Source organism: Halichoerus grypus, chromosome 4 (genome assembly GCF_964656455.1).
Source record: "Halichoerus grypus chromosome 4, mHalGry1.hap1.1, whole genome shotgun sequence".
Lineage (NCBI taxonomy): Eukaryota > Metazoa > Chordata > Mammalia > Carnivora > Phocidae > Halichoerus > Halichoerus grypus.
Genome location: NC_135715.1, coordinates 78855797 through 78882735, shown reverse-complemented (window position 1 = coordinate 78882735; position 26939 = coordinate 78855797). Strand labels below are relative to the sequence as shown.

General features: G+C 46.9%; 1 protein-coding gene across 3 annotated transcripts in view; it reads right to left on the bottom strand.

The window, feature by feature from the left end:
* Positions 1 to 26939, bottom strand: part of CRYL1 (crystallin lambda 1) — a 133859-nt gene that overhangs the window by 5544 nt on the left and 101376 nt on the right. For 2 of the 3 annotated variants that reach the window (XM_036121741.2, XM_078070597.1), the window contains 3 exons: positions 26382 to 26543; positions 19163 to 19357; positions 1934 to 2039 (listed from right to left, as the gene is read on the bottom strand). In XM_036121741.2, the coding sequence (XP_035977634.2) occupies positions 1934 to 2039; positions 19163 to 19357; positions 26382 to 26543 (463 nt within the window). The remainder of the gene's footprint in view (positions 1 to 1933; positions 2040 to 19162; positions 19358 to 26381; positions 26544 to 26939) is intronic. The other variant, XM_036121742.2, reaches the window with a different exon arrangement.

Genomic DNA, 26939 nt, shown 5'->3' with positions numbered 1-26939 from the left:
ATAACAGTCTAACTCTGGTCTTTGGAATGCTCTGAAGTTGAAAACTACATCCGTCCACCATTATCATATTAAGCCAATTAGGGTTTTCTTATCATATCTGCTTTGTCTGAAAAATTGTTATAGGCCTCCTTCCTGTCTGCCACACTATTTGGTTCTTGAGTTTCTGGTTTCATTGGCTTCTGTTTCTATTTGTTTGAGAGTCAAAGCTGCTCTCAGTTGTCTCCCTACTGATGTCTCGTGATACCTGAACTATCTTATTTTTCTGAAGAAAAAAAATTTAAAAAAGAGAAAAACATGGTGGTTACCAAACAGTGTCTATATACATTCAAATGTTTAAATATGTTTGCCACTTTTAAGGTTCTGGCTGAAAAAGCATTTGAAATTCTCCAAGACTTTATGATACTTCAAAACTCTTGTTTCACTTTTAGGAGGGCCTCTTTCTTTACATTATCTTCCCGTGTTTGACTGTTATCCCACCACAAAAGTAATATGCTCGTGCTAGGAGAGAGTCCCCTGTTCCTCCAGTACCTCTCGGTCATGCTCAGTTGTAAGGAAGAGTCAAGTCAGTTACTGAACCACATTTGCATGACACACAAGACCAGTCCACTCAAGCCACCACATATATGTGTCCCTACAAGACTATGACTGGTAAAACTGCCTTGACTTATTCATTGGAAACTATATTTCACTAACTACGGTGGCAAAAATTGAACTATTACCAAAACATGGTGGAATTATAAAATCTAAGTCAAACAGACTCCCACAGGTCACTTATCCCAACTTCCCACTTCATTACAGGTGGGCAACCGGCCCCCCACTGCCCCATTCACCCACTCATAGCATGGCCCTCTCCCTCAACGTCAGCTTCAGTTACTAGAAACTTCCTGCCATGTGCTGAGCCCAAGCCTGTCTGCCTGCCATGTCCACTCTTTCAATCTGGTTCCACCCCCACATAAGACACGTACAGACAGATGCACGCGCACGTGCTCACACACGCTCTTCTCTGGTCACCTTCTCCTGGATAAGCTCCAGTTTCTTAACATTTTGGTTAAATGTGGACCATGGAGCTGAATACAATATTCCTTTTCTCTTTCCACGTATGTTTTACACATTAATAACATAATTATTAAAATAATATGGCAATAATTGTAGAAAACTATGACAACACAGAAAAGCAAAAAGTAATAAAAGTTACTTATAATTTAAACACTAAGAGACAGCAAGTAGTAATGACATTTAGGTGACAGTTTCCTAGATTTTCATTCATACCTTTTAAAATTTATTTTGTTTCAGTTTAGTGTAGGTTTTAGGGCTTGTTTTTCAAATGCTGTCTTGTTTTTGAATCGCTTAAAATGCGGCTGACACTTCCATTCTCGCAGGTTTTCTCAGCCTTCTCAACTTGTCTTTCTGTTAGAGTCACTAGATCGTGGCCTCGACCTACCCCAGGCCCTGTGAAGTCGGCTGCTGCGATATTTAAATGACCCGCCTGCCCTGCACCGCTGCCCGTGCCCTAACCTAGGCCAGGCACACGGAGAAGCTGCTCCTATTTAGGCAGAGGATACGTACAGCGGAGGTGGTCACTTCCCTTATCCGTCTTACCTCTGTGAACAATGGCATCATCTTTCTCAGGAAAACACAACTTTGTCTTCCATCAGGCTGGATGCCACGTGGCAAAGTCTCCGTGACAACACCCTCACCTGTCTTTCCATTCCTGCCTGAGTGCTGTCTGCCGCACAGATTCCGTGTGCACGGACATCTCAGGACACGGCCCTATCTGTGAGTTCCCAGGGCTGGCACTATCTCCTTCATATGATACTATTCCTATTCAGTTGTTTAAAAAAAAAAAAAGGCCAAACTGTACTGTTGACAAAACCCGTAAGACCACGAAATAGCACAGAATTGCCATCTTCGCCCCTATGGAAGCAAAGCATACCTTCTGCATTGAGATGCATAGTTTCTAGGGGTCCGATGAACGCATACCGCATGCCCAGGCCATCTGACATGACAAGGTCAAGGTCACTCGGAGAAACTATTCCTTCCTGAATGGAGAAAATGGGGCAGTGCACAGATGAGTCCTCTGGAAAGACAATTTTCTTGCCTTCACTTTGAACCTAACTTCTTTAGAGTACGATCCCAAAATACTCTCCAAAGCGCTCTAATAGGATTTTCATCAGACTTTGCATGACAAAACTGTAACATATAGACAGATCCTGAAAAGAGGGTATTTTGTGAAATGGTCAAACACCAACTCACTTTTTCCACGGCTGTAATCAAGCTGCCGCCTTGCTGTGCCCACCTCCACTGTCTCCCTTCCTGTACAGCTGTGTGTCACTCACAGCTTTGGAGAAGGGGGAGAGGATGAAGGGAAGGGGAAGGAAGAGCAGGGTACTGGGGGAAAAGGGCGAGAAGGACGTTCTACATATGTGCCCAAGATCTGGACGCTAAGACTAGAGTCATCAAAAGAACTAAAGAGTCGTTCTCCAGGCTTCGCCCGCCTGCAAGCCCGGCCTTGTCCAGCTCTTAATGAGTTTGTAAAAATGACATTCTTTGATGAAATGCAGCTTAGAACTGTGTGTTGTTGGCAAGGTGGGGCCCTGGAATGTTCTGTAAATGTGAATGGCAAGGCAAGAGGCAAGTTGTTGTGTGTTCAGGTTAGATGTCAAATTGGCCCTCTGGGTTACTCGGCCTGTTCTTCAGACGGCCTCGACCTCACACTGCTTGGGAATGAGCAGGGACGCATTAGCACAAATCTGCGTGATCCGGTGCTCCACTGCCAGTCCCTCTCGATCTGAGGCCATTTTCACCTTGGGCATTTCAGCTGTCAGGAAGGCAGACGTGGGGAAGCCGTGAGATTTTCCCCTAAGTCTGCACTGATCACACTGCTAGAATTACTGTTAAGTCTCCAGTTCATATTTCCTGAGCGATTTCTTTCACAAACAGAGCACGGTGAGGAGAGAGATGCTTCTGCCTGGCAGCTAGGCCAAGTCTGCCTTCTGAAAGAGGCCACCAAGCGAGGCTACTCTGGCGGACACGTCTTCGGTGGGCAGCCGCGGTGGCCTCCAGTTACTGGAGCCCCGGGGCAGAGGATGAAATGCTCTGCCGGGGAAATCTCAGGTCTGCCCCTACCCCCGGGGGCACATCCACCCAGCTCCCATGAACAGACTCAGACAGATGACCCCCCTTTCCCCACTCTGCCTCATTTGCTCTGGGTTACAGAGCAAATCCTCTCCCTTTCCTCGAAAGGGCTGTCGTCCTATTTGAGAGGGTGTCCATGTGGCTGAGGAAAGCTTTCATCAGAGGGCTTTCCCAGGCCCCACAGCCTATGGGGAGAGCCGGTTTGCCCTCCAGGCGGCCAGGGGAGGTCAGCGCTAAGCCCTCCCTGCTCAGGAACCGGAGGCTAGAGCTCCCCCTGCTATCCCTCCTCCTCTGGGGCCTCTGTGGCATCTCTGCTTTCCAGACTTCCAAGTCACCCGCGAGGTTGAGAGAGCAAGGGAATTTGTACCCTCTACCTCGATCACCTGCATCAGCTGCTGAGGGAGAAAACACCAGTGTCTCAGGTCGAGGGGGTGTGTGGACCACCATGGTGATGCTGGGGTGGGGGACCAGAAAGGGGATGGGGCCAAAGAGCCGAGAAGACAGAGCCACCCACGAAGGGCATGGCATGTACCATTGAGGCATGACTGAGAAACTCTGAGAGAACTACCTTCCATCCGTCTGTGTGTGTGTGAGAGATAAACAAAGATGTGCACAAACTACACATAAGTGGTTTAGAGAATAATTACAAAGTGTGCCCCACCCCCGCCCAACACCACTGAGCCCGTCTTCCCAACCGTATCCTCCTCCCTCCTTCCCAGAGGCAAACATCCAGACTTTTGTTAAGAACCATGTTTCTACTTTTAAGACTTGCCATCTATGTTTATATTCCTAAACCATAGTTCGCTTTTTGCCTATTTTCGTCTTCTTCAAAATGGACTCACCCCGTGCATTCTTTTGTGACTTGCTTCTTTCACTCAACTTTATGCTTTTAAGATTCACCTGTGTTGTGTGTAGCTGTGGTCTGTCCGCCCTTGTTGATGTGTAGTCAGTTTACTTATCCATCCTACCGTTCATGAATATTTGGGAACGTTCTTGTTCCAGGCTGCGGGGCACACGTCCAGGAGGAGAACTGCTGTCCTAGGGCACACCCAGCTTCAATGGTCCTGGATAATGCTCAGTGCCTTCCAGAGTGGTTGCACCGACGCACACTGCCCCCAGCAGCGTACATGCGCGCCCATCACTCCCCAACCTCTCCAACACTCGCCAAGTGTGGTTAGTCAGCCAGCCTGTCACAATGTCTCCCTGGGTTTCCTATTTCTACTAAATCATCCTACCGTAAGTTCATCTGGAGTGCTAAGGAGAGCAAATTAATTTATTCAATTGACTCAAATGCCAACAGGTTTCGCCTCCCCTCACTTCCGACAGCAAAACTTTTAAGCGGCGAGGGTGCAGCGAGGAGGCGGCAATGGCATCCACGGTAATGTCCAGAACTATCAAGAAACCAACTGGTTTTTGTTTTGCTTTCTAAAGATTTTTATTTATTTATTTGACAGAGAGACAGGGAACACAAGCAGGGGGAGTGGGAGAGGGAGAAGCAGGCTCCCCACGGAGCAGGGAGCCCGATGCGGGGCTCAATCCCAGGACCCCGGGATCATGACCTGAGCCGAAGGCAAACGCCCAACGACTGAGCCACCCAGGTGCCCCAAGAAACCGATTGTTGAAGGCGTTCCTGCCTTCCTCTCCCTCCTCACCAAGCTCTTAGGGCCGGAAGGGTGGCTTCTGGTCCTCTCCCCAGGCTGCCTAAAGGCATTTACTGTGGCATTCCTGAACCCTGTGAGCTCTGGAATGCCGGGGAAAGGCAGCCTGGCAGGGGCTCTGCAGACCAGCCCTCGCCCTGGCCCTCCCTCAGGTTCCAGGTCAACACCCCAAACAGCCTGAAATTTCCATACGGTGCTCAAACTGTAAAAGATGCAAATATGGAAGGCATCCTACACGTGTGATGCTATTTGCCTCGGCTCTCTTCTTCTATAATTGTGTTTAGTATGTTTAGAGCTGACTTCGCAGGACTTCAAAATACCCCAAAAAGTGAGCCACCCAAGAGCAGTAATTTTTGATCTGTAAGTATGTGAGCTGGGAGTGACCCCAACTAAATAAAGCCTTAGAAGGATTCTCCACCTACTTGGGGGAGGAGCCACACTTTCCTCCAATTCCCAAATTTCTCCAAAATGACCATCTACGTTTTATCAGTTACTATTCATTAGCTGAACAAGTGAGAAGAGAGAAAAGTTTTAATCTTTTCTTCCTAACTCCTTCTTTCTGCCCCATTTGGATTTTCTGAAGTAGATTCTCTAAGCTTGAGTTTTTACCCAGAAGTACATGCAGAGAAAAGAAATGGTCTTAAGTAGTAATGAAGCTGAGATGCTCGCCAATCCGGGTTTTGAGCTTACCCCTACTGAAGCAAAGGTTCGCGTTTAGGATACTCTGCAGTTCAGCTGCTTCATTCTGCTGTTAAGCTCCACTCCACCCAGATCCTCAGTGACATCTGTGGCCCTGATGCTAATATTATCAATAATAATCACAATTGATAATCACAGTGGCCTAAAAGGCAGAAACAGGCACTTGAATTGAACACACTGATCTGATCATCGATTCCTTGGAAACAGATGCTACACTGCATGCTTGTTTGAAGACTGAAACCCTACCCACTCCAGTGTGTCTGTGGCTCAATTAATATTTGTCAGTAAAGCTATCAGTACTTCCTCCATTTTGTGGTAAAAATCTCAAGTCACATGTATAAAGAAAAGCCCCAAGTGGTTAAAAAGATTCCAAAAACTCATACAGAGCAATGAACACTAGATCACCGTTAGTTTAAAACCTGGTTTGCATCATGTCCTGAAAAATCACTCAGCAAGGAGAGGCCGGCCAGAGTGGTAAGGAATCCCCTTTATTGAAACCTCCTTTGCCCTCCTTCCCTTCGCTAAACCCGAAGACTTTCCACAGCAACCAGGACACACTCAGGCCGGCACACACTGTACCTTGCCCGCTGGGAAGGAATGCCCACTCTGAGGTGGGGGGCAGGATGCCCTCTGTGAATAAGGACAAAATGCAAGGCCGTTAATAAAGTACGCAAACTCCTGTGATAGAAACTTTAAGTATAATTAAACGTTTGGGGATGCATCAGGCAGGGTCCTACCAGAGAGAGACAACTAGTAGGTTATATACACATAAAGAGATTTACTTCAAGAGATGGGCCTATGTGATGGAGAGCATTGACAAGTCTGAAATCTGGAGCAGAAACTGATGGTGGGAACCTCCATTCTGCTCTTAAGGCCCTTCAACTGATTGGATGAAGCCTGCCTAGGGGATTGAGAATAATCTCCTGTACTTAAAGTCAACTGATTATAGATGTTAAACTAATCACATTTATCAAATATCTTTACAGCAACATCTAGGCTTTGTTTCACTGAATATCTGGGCACTTTGGCCCAGCCAACATGACCCTCACAGTGGATAGAAGTTCAGAGCATGGTCCTCCCCTTCAGGTATCTTGGATCTAGCCCTTTATTTGTGGGAGAGAAGGAGAGAAGACACATCGAATGGCCAACAATAGGCAAAAGATGGATCTGGTGTTTGGGACACGGAAGAAGGGGGGGGCCTGTCAAATTTAGGGATGTAGTATTGATGAATGAATCTCCTGGGAATATTTCCCCTACTGATTACCAGCTACACAGAATTATTCTTCCTTCTCTCTGATCATCCCATTCTCATTTTCAATTTTCTGATTCATGTATTTTTTTTGCATGCCCTCATTTTCATTTACTCTCTTCATGCCATTTTTCTTCACGCCATCCTCCTTGTCCACTTATTTTTTACTAATCCCCAGCTTTTGATCTTCTTCTATTTTGTTTTGCTCTATTTTTCACCACATTTGATCCTGAATTTTCAGGTTTTTCTTGTGCAAATACTGCTCCAACTTGGCTGACACATCACCACCAGGAATGCGGGCTTGCTACCCAGTAATCTGCACTTGGTCACGCACAAGTCCTTCTGCCCCTCCCCAGCAAGAGCTGTTTGGGCGTAAATACACTGTCTCAACTGAGAAACGGGAGCCAGAAACAGTTTCATCTTCGAAAATGTCAAATAATGAAATGCAACAAACAAGGGCATGAAGGGGCCACTGGTCTTGCTTTGGTATTGCTCCGGTGAGACCAAGAAGCAGGGCTTACAGAAAGAGAGCCCACCTCAATCTCTAATTAGAGTGAGGATGGAACAAAGTTAAACTTCAGTGAGTGTCATCCCCCACCCCCACCACCGCAAAGATGTTTCAGGGATAAGCTACACGAGATTAATCACTGAGGTAGAAATAACTCAAGTATGAGCAAGGGGTTCAGGACTCTTTTTTAGAAACATCCAACTCTGGAGTCCTGGTGAATGGTAGAGAAAGTAATATAATTACAGTCTTTGAAGTATAAATTAAGAACTATCATGATGGTTCACAGTGTTTCTCATGAGAAACAAACTAGAACCATGAGTTAGTTCCCTCCATTTTATATATTATATAGTTGTGTTTTCTATACTCTTTGACAAGCATTACTCTCCTCCATGCAACATGAAACTAGCTCCAGAGCAAGAGGGAAAAAGACCTGCTCCAACCACCCCCACCCAAGCTACCTTCCAGGGAGAAAGTGAAGCAAATGCAAGATTTTAATAAGAAAGAAAGAAAAGACTGCTAAGTGCGGCCCCGCTATTACTCAAAGGCTGTGGTCAGGTTTGTGAGCTGCTTGGCTTCTTGCCAAAACCTACAAGTTTTCTTGGAAGCGAGGCATAAACATTCCTGCAGAATGACTCAAGCAAATTTTGCTAACTTGTGGAAGAGCTGACTGAACACCACATTTGGCTGATGCAACAGAACACTGATTCATAAAACACCCATTGTCAGAGCCTGCTGAGGGGGCGCCCAAGGGAAAGGAGAGAAGGACACAAGGTGGACTGTACCGGGGAGGTGGTGGGAGGTGAGCCCACGAGCACCACCGACGGCAAGAGACGTGGGTCAAAACCTCTGAAGGCGTCTTCACTACATCTGGCAGGTGGCAAAGACATTGCTCCTCTCTGACAGGGAGATCCCAGCAGTTATTCTATGAAATGTCCCCAGAAGAAGAGACTCTACCGGCAAGGACACTCACAGAGGCATTATAGTGGCAGAAAACTTGGAACTACCTTAAAACATTTACAATAGGGGAGAGATCAGATTTTTTTAAAAAGATCAACTAAAAGAAATATTGTTAAGCCATTAAAAATGGAAACTTGAGGAAAGTATTCCTTTTTTGTAAAAGATTTATTTATTTGAGAGAGAGTGGGCACATGCACGCACGAGTGGGGGGAGAGGGAGAGAGAGTCCCAAGCAGACTCCATGCTGAACGTGGAACTCGATTCCAGGATCCCGAGATCATGACCTGAACTGAAATCAAGTGTCAGACGCTCATCTGACTAAGACACCCAAGCGCCCCTCAAGGAAAGTATTCTTAACAGAGACAAGACAGGAACATAGTAAAATAAAAGCAGTTGACTACTTTAGGGTGGGGGAAACATAGGTGGTCTTTTTTCCCTTTGAATATTCTTCAAATTAAACTGTTTAAATGGGAACAAATCAAAAACAGGAAAGGGAAACAGAGGAAAGACTTTGTCCCACTACAAGGGATGCTCCAGAGCTCTTTAGGCCCCAGGCAGTAATAATTCGCTGGTGTGTTTTTTCTTACTGTGCCGTGCGTACAACAATGCTTTCAGGGACAAAAACAATGGTATCATAGAGTCTGAAAGGAAAGGAAAAGTCTTGACCTGAAACCAAACACAGCAGAAGGAATCCACCCTTCCATGCAAATCTAAGTGTACTGTGGTCAGCAAGGGCACCAGGGGTCCTCTGGGGACAAAGTTTTCACAAAGAGGTTTGCACCAAGGAGTATAAGCACTCCCTCCAAAACCAGAAGCACAGCACGGCCCCATCTCTACCTGCTCCTCCTTCGTAATTCCGGCAGGGCTTCCTGCCCGTGTCCCCAGGTCACGGGCCGGCCTGCTGGCCCGCTTCTGCCTGCCTCACTGAAGGCAAAGGAGGCCAGGCGACAAGGCCGCACAGTTTCACCTGCAGCCTCCCTTCTCTGCCCTTCCTCTTGGGGACCCCTTCCCTTCTTCTCTCCTCTGTTTCAGAGGCCCATTGCCTGCTGCCTGTTAACGTTCCAACTCACCCTGGAGGAGCTGAAATCCATCATTTATACTGATTGATGGCCTGTCAGTGATGACAGGGAGTCAGGAGTTAGCCTAAGAGCATTTTCATTTCGTTTTGTTTAAGGGCTGTTAGAATACTAGCATTGAAGTTTTTACTTTAAACACCATTAAGGAAATCCAGGCATGCCAAGCTGGTTTTTACAAAATTGAGTATGTGGTTGATGTTTTCATTATGTTTGTCTGTTAATAGGTCTGGAGGTGTCTCCAAAAGAATAAATCAGCAGGAGCTCTCCTTTCAATAGGGTTTTGTTGCTTACCAATGTCGCTACTCAGAAAGTAACCTCCCATAAAACAGTAAATCCTATCATAAAAATTGTCTACTTCTTACAGACCATCAGGACTAGAAGGAACTCTAATTAACTGACGATTCCCAGCCTAGCAAATACAGCTTTCAGAGGAGAGCGAATCCCAGCTTCCTCAGCGGCTTACCTCTTCCCTGCACTGCTCTGGAGAGAAACTTGTGCAGGGTGTGCTGCAGCCGAGTCTGGTTGCTCATCAAGTCAGACAGAAGCTCGGGAACGCGGGGCCAGACCCAGCTCTGTGCACAGGGGGCACGCGGACCTCGGCTCCAGCGTGAGGCAGGAGGAGCTGTACAATCATGCCGGGCCCTGTTTCTGCCCAAAGCCACCTGCCTCCACAGCCCCACGTCCCAGCAGCCTGTCACCACATCATCACACACCTCGAGTGGTATCTGGATTGAGTCCTTCCGATACACCGCCTTCGGATGGCCTCTACTTAACTTCCTCCTCTCCCAGGGTCAGTCTTGGACACTAAACACTTGCTGAGCCATGGCTCTGGGTTCTGATATCCTTCTGGGGCTTCTTAAAATGCCAAGATGCTCAGTGTTCTTTCAGGGCTGCCATACAGATGAGAAGCACGGCCTTCTCTTGGTATCTCTGAACAGAAGGCCATGGACAGGAAGCTATCTGAACTTAAAGCCAATGTGAAAGGTCTCAACTAACTTGGAAGATGGTCCTGGTGAAGGAGGGGACACATCTGCTCCAAAGGCCCTGCACTGACAAACAGGATGGCAACGAGAAAAATGACTGTTGTGACGGATTCAGGACAGCCTTTGGGAAAACTTCACAGGGTAAAAGAGCTAGAAGAATTAAAGCCAAGAGAACTCTTTAATGTCCTCAGGTGATGAACTTGCTGGTCAGACAGCTGACTCCAGGCTTTGGAAGGCAAGAAAGACAGAGGCCAGGTGGCACAGGACAATGGGTCCAGGGCGTATCAATAAGGTGGAAAGGTGAGCGTGCTTCAGGTGCTGGAGGAGTGGGAGACAGGTCCCCCTCATCAATACCGATGTCTGGGCTATATTTTCAGGAGGTAGAATAAATGATGCAGAAATGGCAGAAAAATGTCTTAAGAAAGAATTTTGCTGGGTGAATTTTGCCTTGGTGAGAAAGAAAAAAGAAATGCAGAGCAGAATAGGGCACGCTGGAGATGGGAGGCTGCAGGACTCCATGCACGCAGCACCTGAAGCTGAGCAGATGAACACAAAAGAAGGAAAGACAGCACAAGGCAGGCAAGGGCACAGGAGGGCACAGGGCAGGAAGTAAGAGGAAACATGCCTTCCTGTGTGATGGGCCCCGAAGCGAGGCCCAGGCCAGGAAGGAAACAGGCACAGAGAATTGGGGCACCTGGTGGCTCAGTCGTTAAGCGTCTGCCTTCAGCTCAGGTCATGATCCCAGGGTCCTGGGATCGAGCCCTGCAGTGGGCTCCCTGCTCAGCGGAAAGCCTGCTTCTCCCTCTCCCTCTACCCATGCCCCCTGCTTGTGTGCTCTCTGTCTGTCAAATAAATAAATACAATATTTAAAAAAAAGAAAAAAACAGGCAGAGAGAGATGGCATCACTTCTGGAAGGATGTGAGGCTCAGAGCAAAGTAAAGAAATTCCCAGATCCAGGAGTCCAGGGAGTAGGGCTGCTGCAGGCGGGTTCTTTTCAACCACAAGGAGGTTCAGTCAGACACTTCATACATTATCTCTTTAATTAAAAAAAAAAAAAAAAAAACTAAATTTTTAAGTTTAAATTTTAAAACACATAAAATGTAGAAAATCCTAGAGGTGAGGGTATGGTGTGGAGGGCAGGAGCTTGGGTCTGTCTTGGCGCCTTTAACCTCCCTTTACATGACCCACCCTCCTACATGACTCTTCTTGCCAAGTACACAGACAGATGTTGCCAATGTCTGGACCGTAATATTTTGCTGAATCAAGCCTCAGCTTTTTCCTACTGGACACATTCCAGGTTAGCCATAGCCTGGAACAGTCCACAGTGTTTCCAACACCTTCCCTGCTAAGAAAAGCTTCTAATGTAACCCTGCCTTCCAAGTGCCTGTGAGCGACCGCGTGGAACATGCTTCCTCTGGTCGAGCCTCTCGAGCCACAAGACTACTGCTGCCTTCCCAAAGCCAGTGAAACGAGTGACTCAGCCTGACTCGGCTCTGTTTTCTTCTTTCCAGCCTCACAGCCCTGTCTTGTACTGCTTCTCTTCCAGACAGAAGGCTGAGTGATTGGTAGGGAACATACTTCCTTCGTCACAGGGTACCTACACAGGAGGACATTTTTCGGAAAAGAGCGGCCAGTGAAATGCTGGGTCTCCCCAGGCTGTCAGAAAACTACGGGCCACAGAGGCAGCTTACTGTCCGATATGGCTTCCTTCTCAGAATGCTGAATATGTGGGAAGTAAGCTTCCTGAGGATTAATGTGAACTTGGAGAACCAGACCTACACTAATACTGGCTTATAAAAGGAGAGAAGAAATCAAATGACCCCCCCATCTCCACATGATCACAGCACATGTGAGAGAAATGTTCGAGTTAGTTATAGTAGTAAACTTACAATTTCGTCATCTTTGCCCTTGAAATATGTTCACCCCTATCGGTTCCCTTTTGTGTCACGTCCCATTCTGTAAAAGAGCTTACTGTACATTCTAATTTAAGTGTGGCAATTCATGATGAAGCAGGCTGCTCATTCATCTGGCTGACAAGACAAGACCAAGCGCACGCTACACAGGTACACAGGATTTGCAAGTGCAAGGAGCCTGCTCGTTTCTGACTGTCACCCCTGGAGGGACCCACTTCTGTTCACATAGGCCCGTGACTAATAAGAGGAAAACCTGGCCATGATTTGCATCCTTATTCTGGAAATCAAAAGGCTAGATGAGGGTGGCTGATGCAAAGTGTGTGGCCAGCATGACAAGGAAGACGCCGTGTGGGAATCCATCCCCAAACCAGTTCCGTGGGACTTGGGGGAAGGCCAGCTTTGATTTGGAATAATGACTGACATCTGGGCAGTTACAACCTAGCATTCTTTTGTTCTAATGTGTTTGTGTTTTAACTGAAGTGAATTAAATCCTTTTTTAAAGTTGATCTTCAAAAAACTTCTGGGATAACTAGAGGTATTCAACGTCACAAGACTAGGACTGGAAATCATGGCTTAGAAAGTGACCAGGTAACAGTCTCTCCACTAAGCAGAAGCTGGTTAGAATTGCATGTTTATCTATCATGAGCCTGAGTCAGGTAGAGAGAGTTGGAAATAATGGGACATACAGAGACAGAAGAACATGGAAGGAGAAGAGACAAAAAGGACAGAGAATATACTCTATCTCACTGAAACTAAGACTGGATCAACTGAAAGTTAAATTAGTCTTTAATGTTCTATTAAGGAATAAAATGCTGCCCATAAAACTAAGATGTTAAAATGTTAAAAAAAAAAAGTTATACCTTAAAACAGATGAAATACAACACATCAAGACTTTGAGATCAGAGTCTCATGGGGGAGAGAGCCAGGGCTCCTCCAGCTTCAAGGAGCACAGGAATGTCCTGCAGAGCTTATTAAAATGCAGAGTCTGGTTCTGCAGGTCTGGGGGTGGGCCCTCAGGTGCTGCATTTCTAATGAGCTCCCAGGTGAGGCCCCTGCTGCCTTCCAGGAGCCTCACGTTCGTAGCCAGGATGAAATCCCCCACATTTCAGCTCAGAACTAACACACTGGTGGCAGCTCTTGCGAACAAAAAATTACACGGGATTCAGGGACTCAGAAAACATGGGCATCATTACCAGGACCACATCCGTAACACTTACTAAACCATTACTTTATGCCAGGCATGCTCTAAGCCCTTTACATGCATGACCCCATCCAATCCTCATCACCTCCCGAGGAGAACCAGATCCACTGGCGCCTCCATTTACAGGTGCAGACACTGAAGGGCAGAGGTGGCGCAGGTGTGGACCCCTACCAGACTGCAGAATGTGGATCAAACACTCACCCTCTTTTTTTTTTTTAAGATTTTATTTATTTATTTGACAGAGAGAGAGAGATAGCAAGAGCAGGAACACAAGCAGGGGGAGTGGGAGAGGGAGAAGCAGGCTTCCCGCTGAGCAGGGAGCCTGATGCAGGACTCGATCCCAGGACCCTGGGATCATGATGACCTGAGCCGAAGGCAGACGCTTAACGACTGAGCCATCCAGGCACCCCAATCACTCACCCTCTCGAGCCAGTGTCTTAATCTGTAAGGGCAAAAATAACAATGTACCTCTCATGGTTTTAAGACGGGATGATCTGCAAATAACTGTAAATCATGAAAAATTTAAAGGAAAGTGCTTTGTAAACTTCTAAATTCTACACAAACTGAAGTTACTGATGAGTAGACAATCCTCAGGGGTTCCCTGTGCTAAGACTCCTAATTCCTCTGTTATATTCTCATAATTATATTCAACAGAAACCCCTGAATGAGTTTATCATAAAAAGTTTCCTCAGTTAATTTTACTACATGATCTCTGAGATACACTTTATTAACTGAAACGATTCTTCATAAAAGGAATTAGATCCACATCCCATAAACTACACCTGCCTGACAAGAAACCGAGAACTGAATTTCTGCAGCTCAGGGCGGGAAGAAAAGAAATCTAGCCTCGCAATTATATTGCTCAGAAGGGTGAATAAAACCTGAGATAAGCAATTTCCAAAGTTCATTATCAACACATTCCAACAGGCTGAGAATCTGCTGATGGCTTCATGATTCACTCCAGCTCACCTCCACCTACCCTACCTGGAAGGGGCAAGAATTTATGGGCAGTACAAGCTCAGCTGTTGTCTGGGTGAGGGTTTATGATCACAACACAACTTCCTTTACTGTGATCATTAACTTAAGAATATTGATTTAAAATCACATTCCTGGCCAACAGGATCTTGTCCCCTAGTGACCTAATCTTGGGCTACTAGACTGTAGCCGGACTTGTCCATCTGGCACTTCCAAGCCTACAAAGGGCTGCTCCATCCCAATTCTGAAGCCAAACTGGAAGGGAACACATGGGGTGAGCATTGGTGAGACAATGCAACAGAACCCAGCAACCTTGTCCCATCAGATGCCTGGCTGCCCATCTTGCTCCCAGACAGCCCTTGTCTTTGCCGAGCTTACACAGCTGTGTGGGGCCAGACAAAAATCACAGTTGATGGCAAGACTGTGTCATGGTCTAGGCTGCCACGAAGACAAGGTGTGTCTTATTCCCAGCACTTTCTCTTTCTGACCAGGAAATGATGTCTGCAGCTCACCTCTCTCTCTCTCGAATGGGCAGGTCTGCACAGGAGCCTCCCTTACCTTTCCCTGCTCCACCCTTCTTAGAATTTCTCACCCATGCTTACTGCAAGTATTAAAATACACCCTCCAGAGTTGGTGAATGAAACTCAAAACAGGAACACCATAAAGAAAATCAATGAAACAAAAAGTTGCTTCTTCAAAAAGTCATTAAATTGATAAGCTCTAGCAAGACTGACAAGAATAAAAAGAGAGCAGACACAAATCCCCCACATCAGGAATGAAACCAGGGATATCACTACAGACCCTAAAGACACTAAGAGGATTTGAGAGTAACGCAAACAACTTTAAGCTCATGAATTCAACAACTCAGAAGAAATGGAACAATTTCTTAAAAACCACAAGCCACCAAAACTCAACCAAGATGAAACAGACAACCTGAATGGTTCTTAATAACCACAAAAGAAGCTGAACCTGTCATTAAAAATATCTTGGAAAAGGGCCCTCCCAGGCCCAGGTGGTTTCACTGGAGAATTCTATCAAACATTTAAAGAAGAATTAACAAAAACTTTATAATCTCTTCCAGAAAATAAAGAGGGAAAACTTCCCAATTCATATTATGCATATTATGCAACCCTGTTGGCTAATGCAGCGTTACCTTGATATCAAAATCAAATAAAGACAGTAAAAAAAAAAAAAACCCACAAAACTACAAACCAATATTTCTTCTGAACTTAGAAAAAATTCTCGACAAAACATAAGCAAACTGACTCCAGCAAGGTCTAGAAAGAATTACACTCCCAGTGGTATTTATTCCAGGTATGCAAGGCTGCGTCAACATGGGGAAATCAATCCATCTAACCTACCAGATCCAACAAAATTAGCAAGTGGCCAAACAGCACCCTTCTGCTCCCCTGACCACCGAGTTAAGACACCGCCATGGCTGAGCGGAAACGCAAGCCATCGTTCTGGCCAGCCCCCTGCTGACCCACTGCAGGTCATACCCAAACTCGTGGGTAGGACCCCTGGAGATTCACGCTTGGACGTGATTTGTGCAGAGCGGTTTACACTCAGACAACACGGGACAGTATTCCTCAGTCCGCCCCGACGCACACCCGAGAAGCCCAGACAGCGGCATGCAGGCCCATATGCTGCACAAGGCGTCTCAGTGCTCTGCAACCAAGTCACCTTGTAGCTTTCATACCTGAAAGCACATCAACCCTAGTTTGGGTCAAAGAGAAAAGGTTCTGCCAAATTTCAACTTGCTCTGTGCATCAAGAAAGGAGTGAGACTGAAGCGCCCATCGTGAGTCCTTGAGTAGGGCAACCCTGCTCATCACAGCTCCTTGTGTTCTCTACGTCAAGACTGAGCCTTAGTGCTTTGGCCCACACGTGAAACCCACCCCAGAAGGAGAGTGTCTTGGAAAGATAAACTCCGAAAATCTTTGGATCTTTTGAACTTAAGAAGTATAAAAATCTTCAATTTTTAATGTAAAACCTCCCCAATTCAGCTCCTTTTTAAAGTTGCCCTTAAATGTTTTGAGGTAAACCTGGAACACTCTAAAATCTAAATTCAAGTTCAACTGGCTCTGAAATCGTGAGTCAAAAGGGTGTCGTTTAACCCCAGCCCTGACTGGGGCTCAGCACACGCGTGCAGATTTGCACAGAGCAAGGTGGGGCTAGCGAGAGGTTTTCTCACCTTGCCTGACTTTCATGTCTTAAGTGGAAACAGACCACAGGCGGCACAGGTTTTCCTTCAAGAAATGCATGTGATAAAGTCAAGCCTTCTTAAACCAACCCACCTAATGGGCAGAAATACCGATCCACTATTCCCAAGGGGAGGGTGATGGGAGGTGGGCGGAGGTAAGAAAAACGTGCCTTTTGTGTGTCTGCTGGGCTGCAGTGTTGAGAACTCAGAGGGAGGAACCTATGACTACTTAGGGCAGTGGGGGAGGAGTTCTCTCTGGCTCTGCTAGCCCCCGAACCTAAGGAAAGCAGGGCCCGCTGTGTGGATGTTCAGAGCCCACGCCTGCAGCTTCTCTGCCCTCAGAAGCAACGACTTTGTGAGCAGGCGCACGGCCGGTGTGCTAGTGGCCCTCCCACGTCTGGTTGGCCAACGAGCAGGCATCTCCGAGCAGCAAGGGTAACAGCACGTGGGGCGCAACACTGGTGACGCTGCCCCCTCCGCGCAGTCCCTCTGTGAGCCCCTGCCCCACAGCTGAAACACTCCACCCGGCACTTAGTCTCAGCGGAGCTCAGGGATGCCTGCCGCTCTATTCCCACCTCACACCACCCTGCAGAGAGGGGCCTGCGGTTTCTACACCTGCCTGAATTCTGTCTGTAGATCATCTTTATTTTTAAAAGTGAGTTATCTTCTACCCATTCACCAAAGAAAATTCTTGAGGTTCTATCCACACTTTATCTTCTCATTTCTGTAGCCTCTTCTCAATTTGTCACAAACTGGATTATCCTGCTGGATTTTAGCACTCAGTGCCTTACAGGGACTCCAGGCACATGAGTCCCACAGCAGCCAATGTAGAGACACATGCGGGATTCTTAGGTATGTCATCCCTGAGAACACTCCTGCCTGCCAGTAACATGAATATACTCAGTCCACCATCAGCCCCTGGACACAGGACAATCAAAAGGAGGGCGGACAAAATGAGGCAATGAGAACACCCAGAGCGGCCAAATTCAATAACCTTCCAGCCCTCCCTCCACGTCCAACCAGTAAAGGGGGACATTGGAATCCTCCACCGCTCTTCCAAACCTGGAGCTTCCACACTGCAGCTGGTTCCACTTTGTGGTCAACACAGAGAGAACTCTTTGTGCAGGACTCCCACCTAATTCCATTATACCAGAACCTCCAAGTTTTTCCCTTGAGTTGGCTCACATCATTCTGATTGGAGAAAGCAAGATTTACCTCAGGGCTTTTATCTCTTTGGGACACTAAGATACCTCACAAACAAAAGTAAAAACTGCCTTAAAACCCCTCACAGTGTTTTACTGTCATATTGAGCTTTTCTTGTGGTCTGTTTAAGTGCTCCCCTATTCTAGACAAGTGGAAATATTTTAAATACAGTTCCACGGGGGTGCTTTCAGTTCTGTGTGTCTTTAAAATATTCTACTACTGACTGATACTCAAAAACATCCCACAATTTGAGAAAATTAAAACTACAAACTTAACAGTGGAAATCCCAGCTTGATGACATAGGAGCATTAAGTGGATTTAAACAGTGAAGACAGAGAACTGTAGCTTTATGTGATAAATGCATACAGCAGTTGGGTCAGATGATGAGTCTAACAGGGATGGGACAGAACACCAGAACCACGACGTGAGAACAACACATACATCATGCACTGGGAAGCTAAAACACAATGCCCACAGGCCGGCCTCCTACGTCCTGTCTCAGGCTGGGATTGGCAGACTCCCACAGGAGTTTAGCCAAGGAGTGGGCCTATTCCAGGAGCAGACAATTCAGCCTGAGCTCCATTCCCCTCTGCCTCTTGTACCTGGACAGACCCTCACTCATGCTACCATGTCTCTGCAACAGGAGAGTGGGCAGACAGTGTTGTTTACCCATGCAGAAGCTGGGGAACCATCAGCAAGCAAGTGAACAGAAACCAGATGGTCTGAGCCCGAGAACCCTGGACTATTCACTGAAATCCTGGGGCCACTTGGATTGTCTATCCTGCCCGGCACTAGGTCCTTCATATAAATGTATGCAACAAGGTCATCTTTAAAGTCACGTATAAAATCTTTTAATGAAAGGACAAGGCTAAGTGTGTGTGTGTGTGTGTGTGTGTGTGTATAATGTATTTATATGTAAGATGAGCATATTGCTAACAAGTTTAAGGCTTACCCATTGCTTCCTCCTCAAGCTCTTGAAATAAACTGGGTCTCTTTAGAGGATACAAGTTTACTCAAAATATAGTTTTTCCTCCTCTTGAAAAATTATAAAACTGGGGGGAAAACCTGACACTGTGAGAAAACGCAATGTGTCACACAGAGATAATTATGTGGTAATGGTATGAAAGGGCAGGAAACAGAGAAGTCTATCATCAGGTGTGAATATCAAATAACTTACTGTAACAGAGGAATCTCTGAAACATACAATGAATTGCTACCTTACGTTTTATTTTCCTTGCCCGTTGACTGAACCTGAGAGAAGAGCTTGCCCCCGGTCCCCAGAACAGAGCAAGCAGGACGGAGCGCTGACGTTCCCATCCACTACCCCCCCGCCTCCACGCGGCCCCAGGACACTGCTGCCACCTTCCCCTCCAGCTGCCAGAGGCTGGAAGCAGCCCACGCACCTCCACGAGCCGCCAGGCCTCACTGATGACGGCGTACTGGAGGCGATTCAGGGCAAAGCCATCAATCTCCTTCATGACTCTGACTGGGGACTGCCCAATCATCCGCATCAGGGCGTAGGTTCTGTCCACTGTCGCAGGGGCCGTCTCCGGGTGTGGGACCAGCTCAACCAATGGCACATGATATGGTGGATTTACCTAATGAGAGACACAGAAGGGGAGAGGGTCAAAAGACAGCTCTGGAGTTGGGGTGCTGTTCTGGCAGACCCTACTTGCCCATCTCGAATGGTCAGATGGGGCAGATTTGTCTTTGGAAAGGCCTCTTTAGATTTAGCTTCCAATGACAAGGAACTTGAAATATAAAGTAATCCACAAAGGAGGGAAAGAAAAAATCTGAGCACAGAATTCTGTGATTTATAGAAAAGTCAATACCAAACATATGAGGTTGAAATTTGAAGGTGCGGATGACCATCCTGTGCATTCAGGGCTAATTGCAAACCCCTGAACTCCCCGGGGGATTTCTCAGCAACCCGCTGTTTAGCCCTCATAGGCTTCTACCTACACCCAGCCAGCCTCCAGAGCCACTCCCTCCACAAGAGTCACCGCAGGCTCTTGCTATTCTACTCTGTTGCTATTAAAAATCATTGACAGCATCTTCCCAAACTTGGTATTTCCTTAACTTCTCCATGTTAAGCCTCAAATGTCTACCCCACCCCCCCACATCCAATCTCACCTAGAAACCACACAGCATCAGAACTCTACCGCAGCCTCGACATCAGGACACAGCCTGAGATGGGAAGGGTCGGTCCACAGTGAGTAGGCCCTAACGGAAATGCTTGCCTAGCCCAGCACTTACACTTTGGGCTCTGGTTTTCTTGGTGTACTTTGAGAAACTGTTCTTGAACATTCCCAAAGAGAATTATCCTGGGTCCAGAGAAAATGCTGCTTGGTAGAACCTGATTAGCCTCACCATGAAAAGCCAAATGCACTGCAGTAAATTGTTCCCCAAATGACGCTTTTAAATAATTTTTCCTTGAGATAAGGACAAAAACTGATAGAATCTTACAGTCACTTCAAGAAGCATCCATTTTAAAATGATTTCTACAGGGGCGCCTGGGTGGCTCAGTCGTTAAGCGTCTGCCTTCGGCTCAGGTCATGATCCTGGAGTCCCGGGATCGAGTCCCGCATCGGGCTCCCTGCTCAGCAGGGAGTCTGCTTCTCCCTCTGACCCTCCCCCCTCTCATGCTCTCTCTCTCTATCTCATTCTCTCTCTCAAATAAATAAATAAAATCTTTAAAAAATAAAATAAAATGACTTCTACAGAGAAAGGAAAGAAAACTTTCTTTCTCCTAGGACACTGCTTAGGAGAGAGGCCTCTGGTCCACACACAGCTTAGCTTCAGAGATTCCTTCTGCTCTCGGCCTGCCCTGGTCACTCTGTCAGCCCTCTTAGAAAGCAAGAGAGGATGACACCTGTTTTCAAATAAGTAAATTATATATCAGTGCCTCAACTGAATCACTTGTCTCCTGCCTATACTGAACTCTTATAAAAATGTCTACCTCTGTCCTTTCTTAAATATCAGAATTTAAGAACTGGAAGTATGTATATCCTTCAATGTTGCAAGCCTCATGGGTAGCAAAAACACAGATTGAGACTACAGTTAATAAGCATTTGTAGGTACAACTTGCTAGTTTCCTCATGCAAGTATTCCTCACAGGCTCTCCTCCTGCCCACACTCTCCTTAAATGGTGGTGCTCCCAGCCTGCCACCACTAGCCTCCCTCTGTGCCCACTCTCTGGCTCTGGGCAGAGCTCAGCAGCTCCCAGGGCGTCATCCCCACCCCAAAATGCTGAGATCTCACAGGGAGCTCCCTTCCCACTCCAGGCCCGTATTTGTAATTGTGCACTGGACACACCCCTAGGATAGCCAACGAGCATACACTCAACCTATCACAAATTAAACTCCCGTCTCTCCCACCCTAACCCTGGGTCCTCTTCCTAGCACCCCGTCTTGATGAGAACACCATCACAGCCCCAACACCCAAGTTCATACCATGAGCAGTATCCTTGGTGCCTGTGTCTGCCTCGCCTCCCTCACTCCCCATCAGTGATTCTGTCAGTTCTATTTACAGCTCTCAGAAAACCCATTCCTGCTACCACACGCTTAGCTCAGGCCATCACCTCCAACTTAGATTCTGGCACTCTCCTCACTGGCCTCCCTCTCCAGGCTCATTCTCTCTGCCACTGCCAAGGTGATCCTTTGTCAGGCAGGGGCCTGTCAAATCCAGAGACAGAAAGGAGAACCCAAGGCTGCCAGGGCTGGGGGCAGGGGAACAGAGAGCTGCTGCCTAATGGGGACAGAGTTTCAGTTTCAGAAGACAGAAAGTCTGAATGGATGTTGGTGAGGTCCGCACGACAGTGTGTATGTGCTTATTACTGCCACCGAACTGTATACTTAGAAATGGTTAAGATGACAAATCTGATGTGTATTTTATCACAATTAAAATTAAAAAAAACAAAAACAACAACTAAAAACAGGATGCTGATCATACCACCTGCAGCTCAAAACCCCGCAGGATCCTGATTCCCCACCACCCACTAAAATACAACTGCATGATCCAGCCCTTTGAGCTTCCTAAAACAGGTTGAGTTTTCATGTTTCTGTGTCCGTGCACTCAAGTCGATAAGCTTCTGAGAAAGGACCTCCCAGAGTCAGAGGGCCTGGATGGGGTTGTTCTTGCCATGGCACCTCAGTCCTGGGACAAGGACCCTGATCTCTACTACAGGCTCAGAGATGAACAGTGACACTGACAGGTGCCCCTTAAATTTAACACAGCAGAGAGAGGAGAGGTGGGGATGAGAGAGGACAACAGGTAAGCAAAGCAAGCGACTTTTTTTTTTTAAGATTTTGTTTATTTGACAGAGAGAGTGAGCCCACAAGCAAGGGGAGGGGGAGGGGCACAGGGAGAGGGAGAAGCAGGCTGAGCAGGGAGCCCAATGCGGAACTCAATCCCAGGACCCTGACATCATGACCTGAGCCGAAGGCAGCCGCTCAACAGACTGAGCCACCCAGGCGCCCCAGAAAGCAACTCTTTTAAACAGGAAAGGAATGGCTGTGTTTCCTGACTGCTATTCTGTTTCTGACACGGACGGTAGGACCTGGGCCTTCTGCTGTTGGAGTCTGTGAGTTAGACTCAGAAACATGCCTTCAAGAAGTGGGAAGAACAAACAAAGGAGGAAAGGAGGCAACTTCTTTAAAGGTTACAGGAGATGGTCCTGGGCTCAGCCGGCCAGAGAGCGGGGCGTGCTTTGCTGCAGGCACAAGAGAGGGCCTGGCCTGCGAGGCTCTTTGAGAGCTCAGGTTGAGTCGGGTGGTACAAGGGGCGCATTCTCCGTTCACCTCGTGAAAAGCCTGCCCAGAATCTGGACCAGAGCCCGGGAGGCGTGTGATCGCCGCGATAGCACAGCACGTCCAACACAGAGGCTTCGTTTATTTTCTCTGCAGCACATTAAACAGAGTTAAACTCACAGAGGAAAGGCAGACCGTCCCTTTTCCCAGAAGACAGGTGCAGCAGTTTGCAATCCATTCTCACAGCCCTGCTGGGGAGGGGGCACTCCTGACCCGGTGAACTCCTCTTCCTCTTCAGGAGAGGACGGTAAAAATGAAGGGCTGTCTTGCTTACAGCCCGCTGAGAGGAGTTAATCCCTCACTGTTTTGAGACTTTAGGTAGTAAGGCCCTTTGGTTAGTTATAAGCCCACCACCCCCTTCCTGAAGTCACCCTCCACAGACAGGGCGGTGGGGGGAGACAGCAGCTGGTGACGTGAAACGGGCACTGCTTGCACACGCACACATGTGTTCTCCATAAACAGGCCAACATTCAAATGACCATCAACAGGAGGGCAAATGGTTCCGAGTCAGGTGGGAGGGGGAGTCGGAGAAGGTGCAAGTGTGGGCAAGGACTGCTCAATGGGAACACTCTGGGCACCTTCTGCAGGTAGGGCCTGATTTACTTCCAGGCTGTGTTACAGCTCCGTGGCTGACTAGTAACCTATGTGAGAGCTGTGTGTTTAGGAACTGTTTCCACTCAAGACTGTAATCCCAACTACATCAAAAGCTAATGATGTAATATATGGTGATTAACATAACATAATAATAAAAAATAAAAAAAAAAAAGACTGTAATCCCAGAGCAGATGTGCGTCCTTCCTAGGCAGCGTCATCTACAGGGCGCCCATTAGAGTGGCACCAAGAGCATCCGATGGGCTAAAGCAGCTCCATCAGCTCCGTGGCACCAGCATGTCCCCAAGTGAAAAAAGGTTGTAAAGTACGGCTGAAACGATCAGTAGAAAACGGCTGCTTTGACTGCTAACATAGATGTAAGTACCAAAAGAGAATGCAACCAAACTTAACCTTCAGAGAATCACCAGCCACCAAATGGCCGTCCCTGAGCCCCCCTACACATCCACAGGGAGATGAGGCAGACAAGCAAAGGCAACACAAAAAACATTTGAGAGGAAGACTGTCGGGGATACAGAGAAGGGCCACATTAACACCCCTCTTCAGGAGCCTGTCGCTCTCCTGGCTCCGGCTAGGAAGCCCACTTGAACTACCTGCACGCTGAGAGAACACGCTCACCCACCCGTGCTGAGCTGACCTGAAGCTCCTCACCCCCCCATGGGAAAAGGTGCCCAAGAGACACTATGTGATGTGGAAACTCCTTGGCTGCCGGTTCTCCCGCGGAGGGGTGGAGGCAGCAGTCTTTCGCAATTGCTGACTATCCACTTTTGCCCCAGCCTTTCAGAGGCATGAATGGGCTTCCTCTTCCTTTATCCTATTTCCTGTCTGGCCAGAGTCGCAGGTGACTGGAGCACAAAGCTGAGGCGGTGGCATGTGGGCTGACGCGCCGGGCTTCTCCTGCCTGGCCTGCAGGGCTGAAGGGAAACTGGAGCTCCTCAAAGCCCGTAATTGGTTCTGGATTACTTAGGGACTGTCCATCCAGCTTAGGTTGAATCATTCAGACGCTTTTTTCCCCACTCCCCTTGAGCTCAATGGAATGATTAAACAGTGTGCAGCACCAGCACAAAAGAAAGGATAAAATTCCAAAGACGGTCAACTTGGGTGATTTCATCTGCTTTAGTTAATGTTGGCTTTGGTATAAAATAATCTACAAAAGTAATAAGACATTAATTTTTGAAATAAGGTCTGAGCTTACTTTGGCTATGCTGTTTGCCTTTGATTAAAGAAGTGAAAGCGAACAATCCTGGAATGGTAGGAGAAATGTCATTATTCAACAGTCACTGGCTGAACTACTAGTACTTGTTAGGTGTGAATAAGGTGTAGTCTCATCCATCAGGTAGTTTAAAATTAAGAGATATGGGTAGAAGTCTCATTAAAGGACTTAGGAGGTATTTTCTAAACAATTTGACTTCGTTGTTCTTTTTTTTTTATTTTACCTGACTTAGAAGTGAAATCTCTGGTTAGAAATTGGAAGTTTTCAAGCAAGAGGCTTACACCTTTCACTGAAGCAACTAACAATCTAATAAGTGGTTTACAGTTTCTAAGAGTCCTTTTTGCAGACATGTAAATGTCATAGAAGCAAAAACAGGACCATGTTTCATGGAACTTGGTATTTGGATGCTTCAGTTAAGGTCCCAAATAAAGGACATTTCCTATATTTCAGTGGTAGCTAGACATGACCGGTTTTCTTCCATGTTCTGTGGGTCTAAGTCTCTGTATTTTATGACCAATCTCCACTTTCCATTGTACTTCAGTAGGAGGACATCCGGACGTCCACAACCATAGTCATGTGAATGGTGGTCCAAGCAGTCCCTCTTCTCAGCACACAGAATCCAGCAGGCATCTATGACTCCCCCTTTGTCCTCAGCTCCCTAAGCAAGTCTGTTACCCCCACTCTAAACTACTCTTGCTCAAAAAGAGGACTTTCCCTGCTCTCAGTCTAGGACCCTCAGCCTCACCAAGGCTCTGGTCGCCTATACTTGGAATACTGCCACAATTCTGTGAAGTAGCTGTTCCCCTCCCTAAGCCATCTTCAATATAGAAAGAACCTTCCAATTACCCTCCAAAAGCAGCATTTCCACCACATCACAAGGCTGCTCTGTGCCTAAGCCAGTCCCAGCTCTTCAGAGCAACTCTCATGATTCTGTATAACCCAACTGTTCCAAGCCTTCCAGCTTCTTCCTCCTGCTCCCCAAGTATGTGAGGTATGTGTGCCCTTCCAGTCAGGCTGGTCTCCTCGCGATTCTGCACACCCCACACTTGCTTTTGGCCAAGGGTCTTTGTTTACACTCTTTTCCACTCTCTCCTCCCTTGTCAGCCCAACCGGATCCTGCCCAGCTTGGCCCTAGCCTCTCCTCAGCACCTGATGGCCTGCTGGTGCTGGAGGTGTGGCCATTGTCATCTACTATCCTATTTATTATGGCTTGAGCTAAGTTAGCTTTTCTGCCCTAACAGGCTGTCCTGGTTCTCCGAGGTCACAATGAGCTCAGTCGGTACACACTCACTCACCCACCAAGTGATCCCTGGATCTCCTCTCTGATTCCTCTTTCCTCACATTACCACATTCATCTCAAAAAGATTTATTGAGTGCTTGCACATCAGTTTGAAACTCACTGTCCAATATACCTCATCATGCACCCCCAGTGAATAAGTCTGCCCAGGTAATTACAACAGATGCATGCAAGGGAACAAGAAAAGGGGTGGGGGTTTAAAGTCAACCTACTGAACCACAATCTCAGGAGCAGGACCCAGAATCTGCACTTGAGCAAAACTGGTCCTACTCTGAATTGTGTTGAGTAAACTGCACAGCACAGTGACATGGCTACAAAATCTTACTCAGTGTATACATTTATTAAATGTAGCTTTTTCCCTGACAGTGGAATTGTGTTTAGTAGTCTCTGTCTTCAGGTGGACAGTGAGTTACATAAGGGTGAAAGTGTACAAGTATTGCTCATTCTATCCCATTATGCATTCGGTACGCAGGTACAATTCAAGGCATTTTTGGATTAGATTCTTTTTAAAACTGCCTGTATTGCACAACTTTCTAAATATACTAAAAAAATATTAAACTATACAATTTTAATTGTGTGGCATATGAATTATACCTCAATAAAGCAGCTAATATATACTAGCAGATTAGTCAAAATGTATTGCTCCTGAAAACCAGAATGAGATACAACCAGTTCTTGAGGTTTAATGCACTCACGGGATGGGCCACAATGCACTGCTTCGTGTGCACCAGGCCAGCAAACAAGCTGGAAGGCAGGAGGCAAGACGTGGAGCTGCTCAACACAACCTTATCATCGATGATTTGATCTAACTGAGCAAAAATCTTCTTCTTCAGCTCCAGGTTTTCTGGAACACATTCCTGGAAAGGACATATTCAAATTACTATTCATGATACTGCACTCAGGCCCCAAGCAAAGCATATGTCATGTTTGATTCATTCCCCAAATGAACCAATCAGAAAACTACTAGCAAAATTTAAGAACGAAACAAAAAGCTGCTGAAAAATGCAGCCAAATCTCCGTAACTCCGGACACTGGGTGACACGCGTATGGGAGCTGTATTTTCTAGTTTTGCATGGGTCTGAAAATGCCCCTAATAACACAGTCTGCCAAGTCTATGGGGGTGGACACGACAGCACCTTTGGCAAAATGCTACAAGCGGCAACAGTCGTCATCGCCACTTATTTTTCCTATCTGTCCTGACCATCAGATCAACTTATCTTCAAGGAAAAATCTTATCTTCACGAAATGAACAA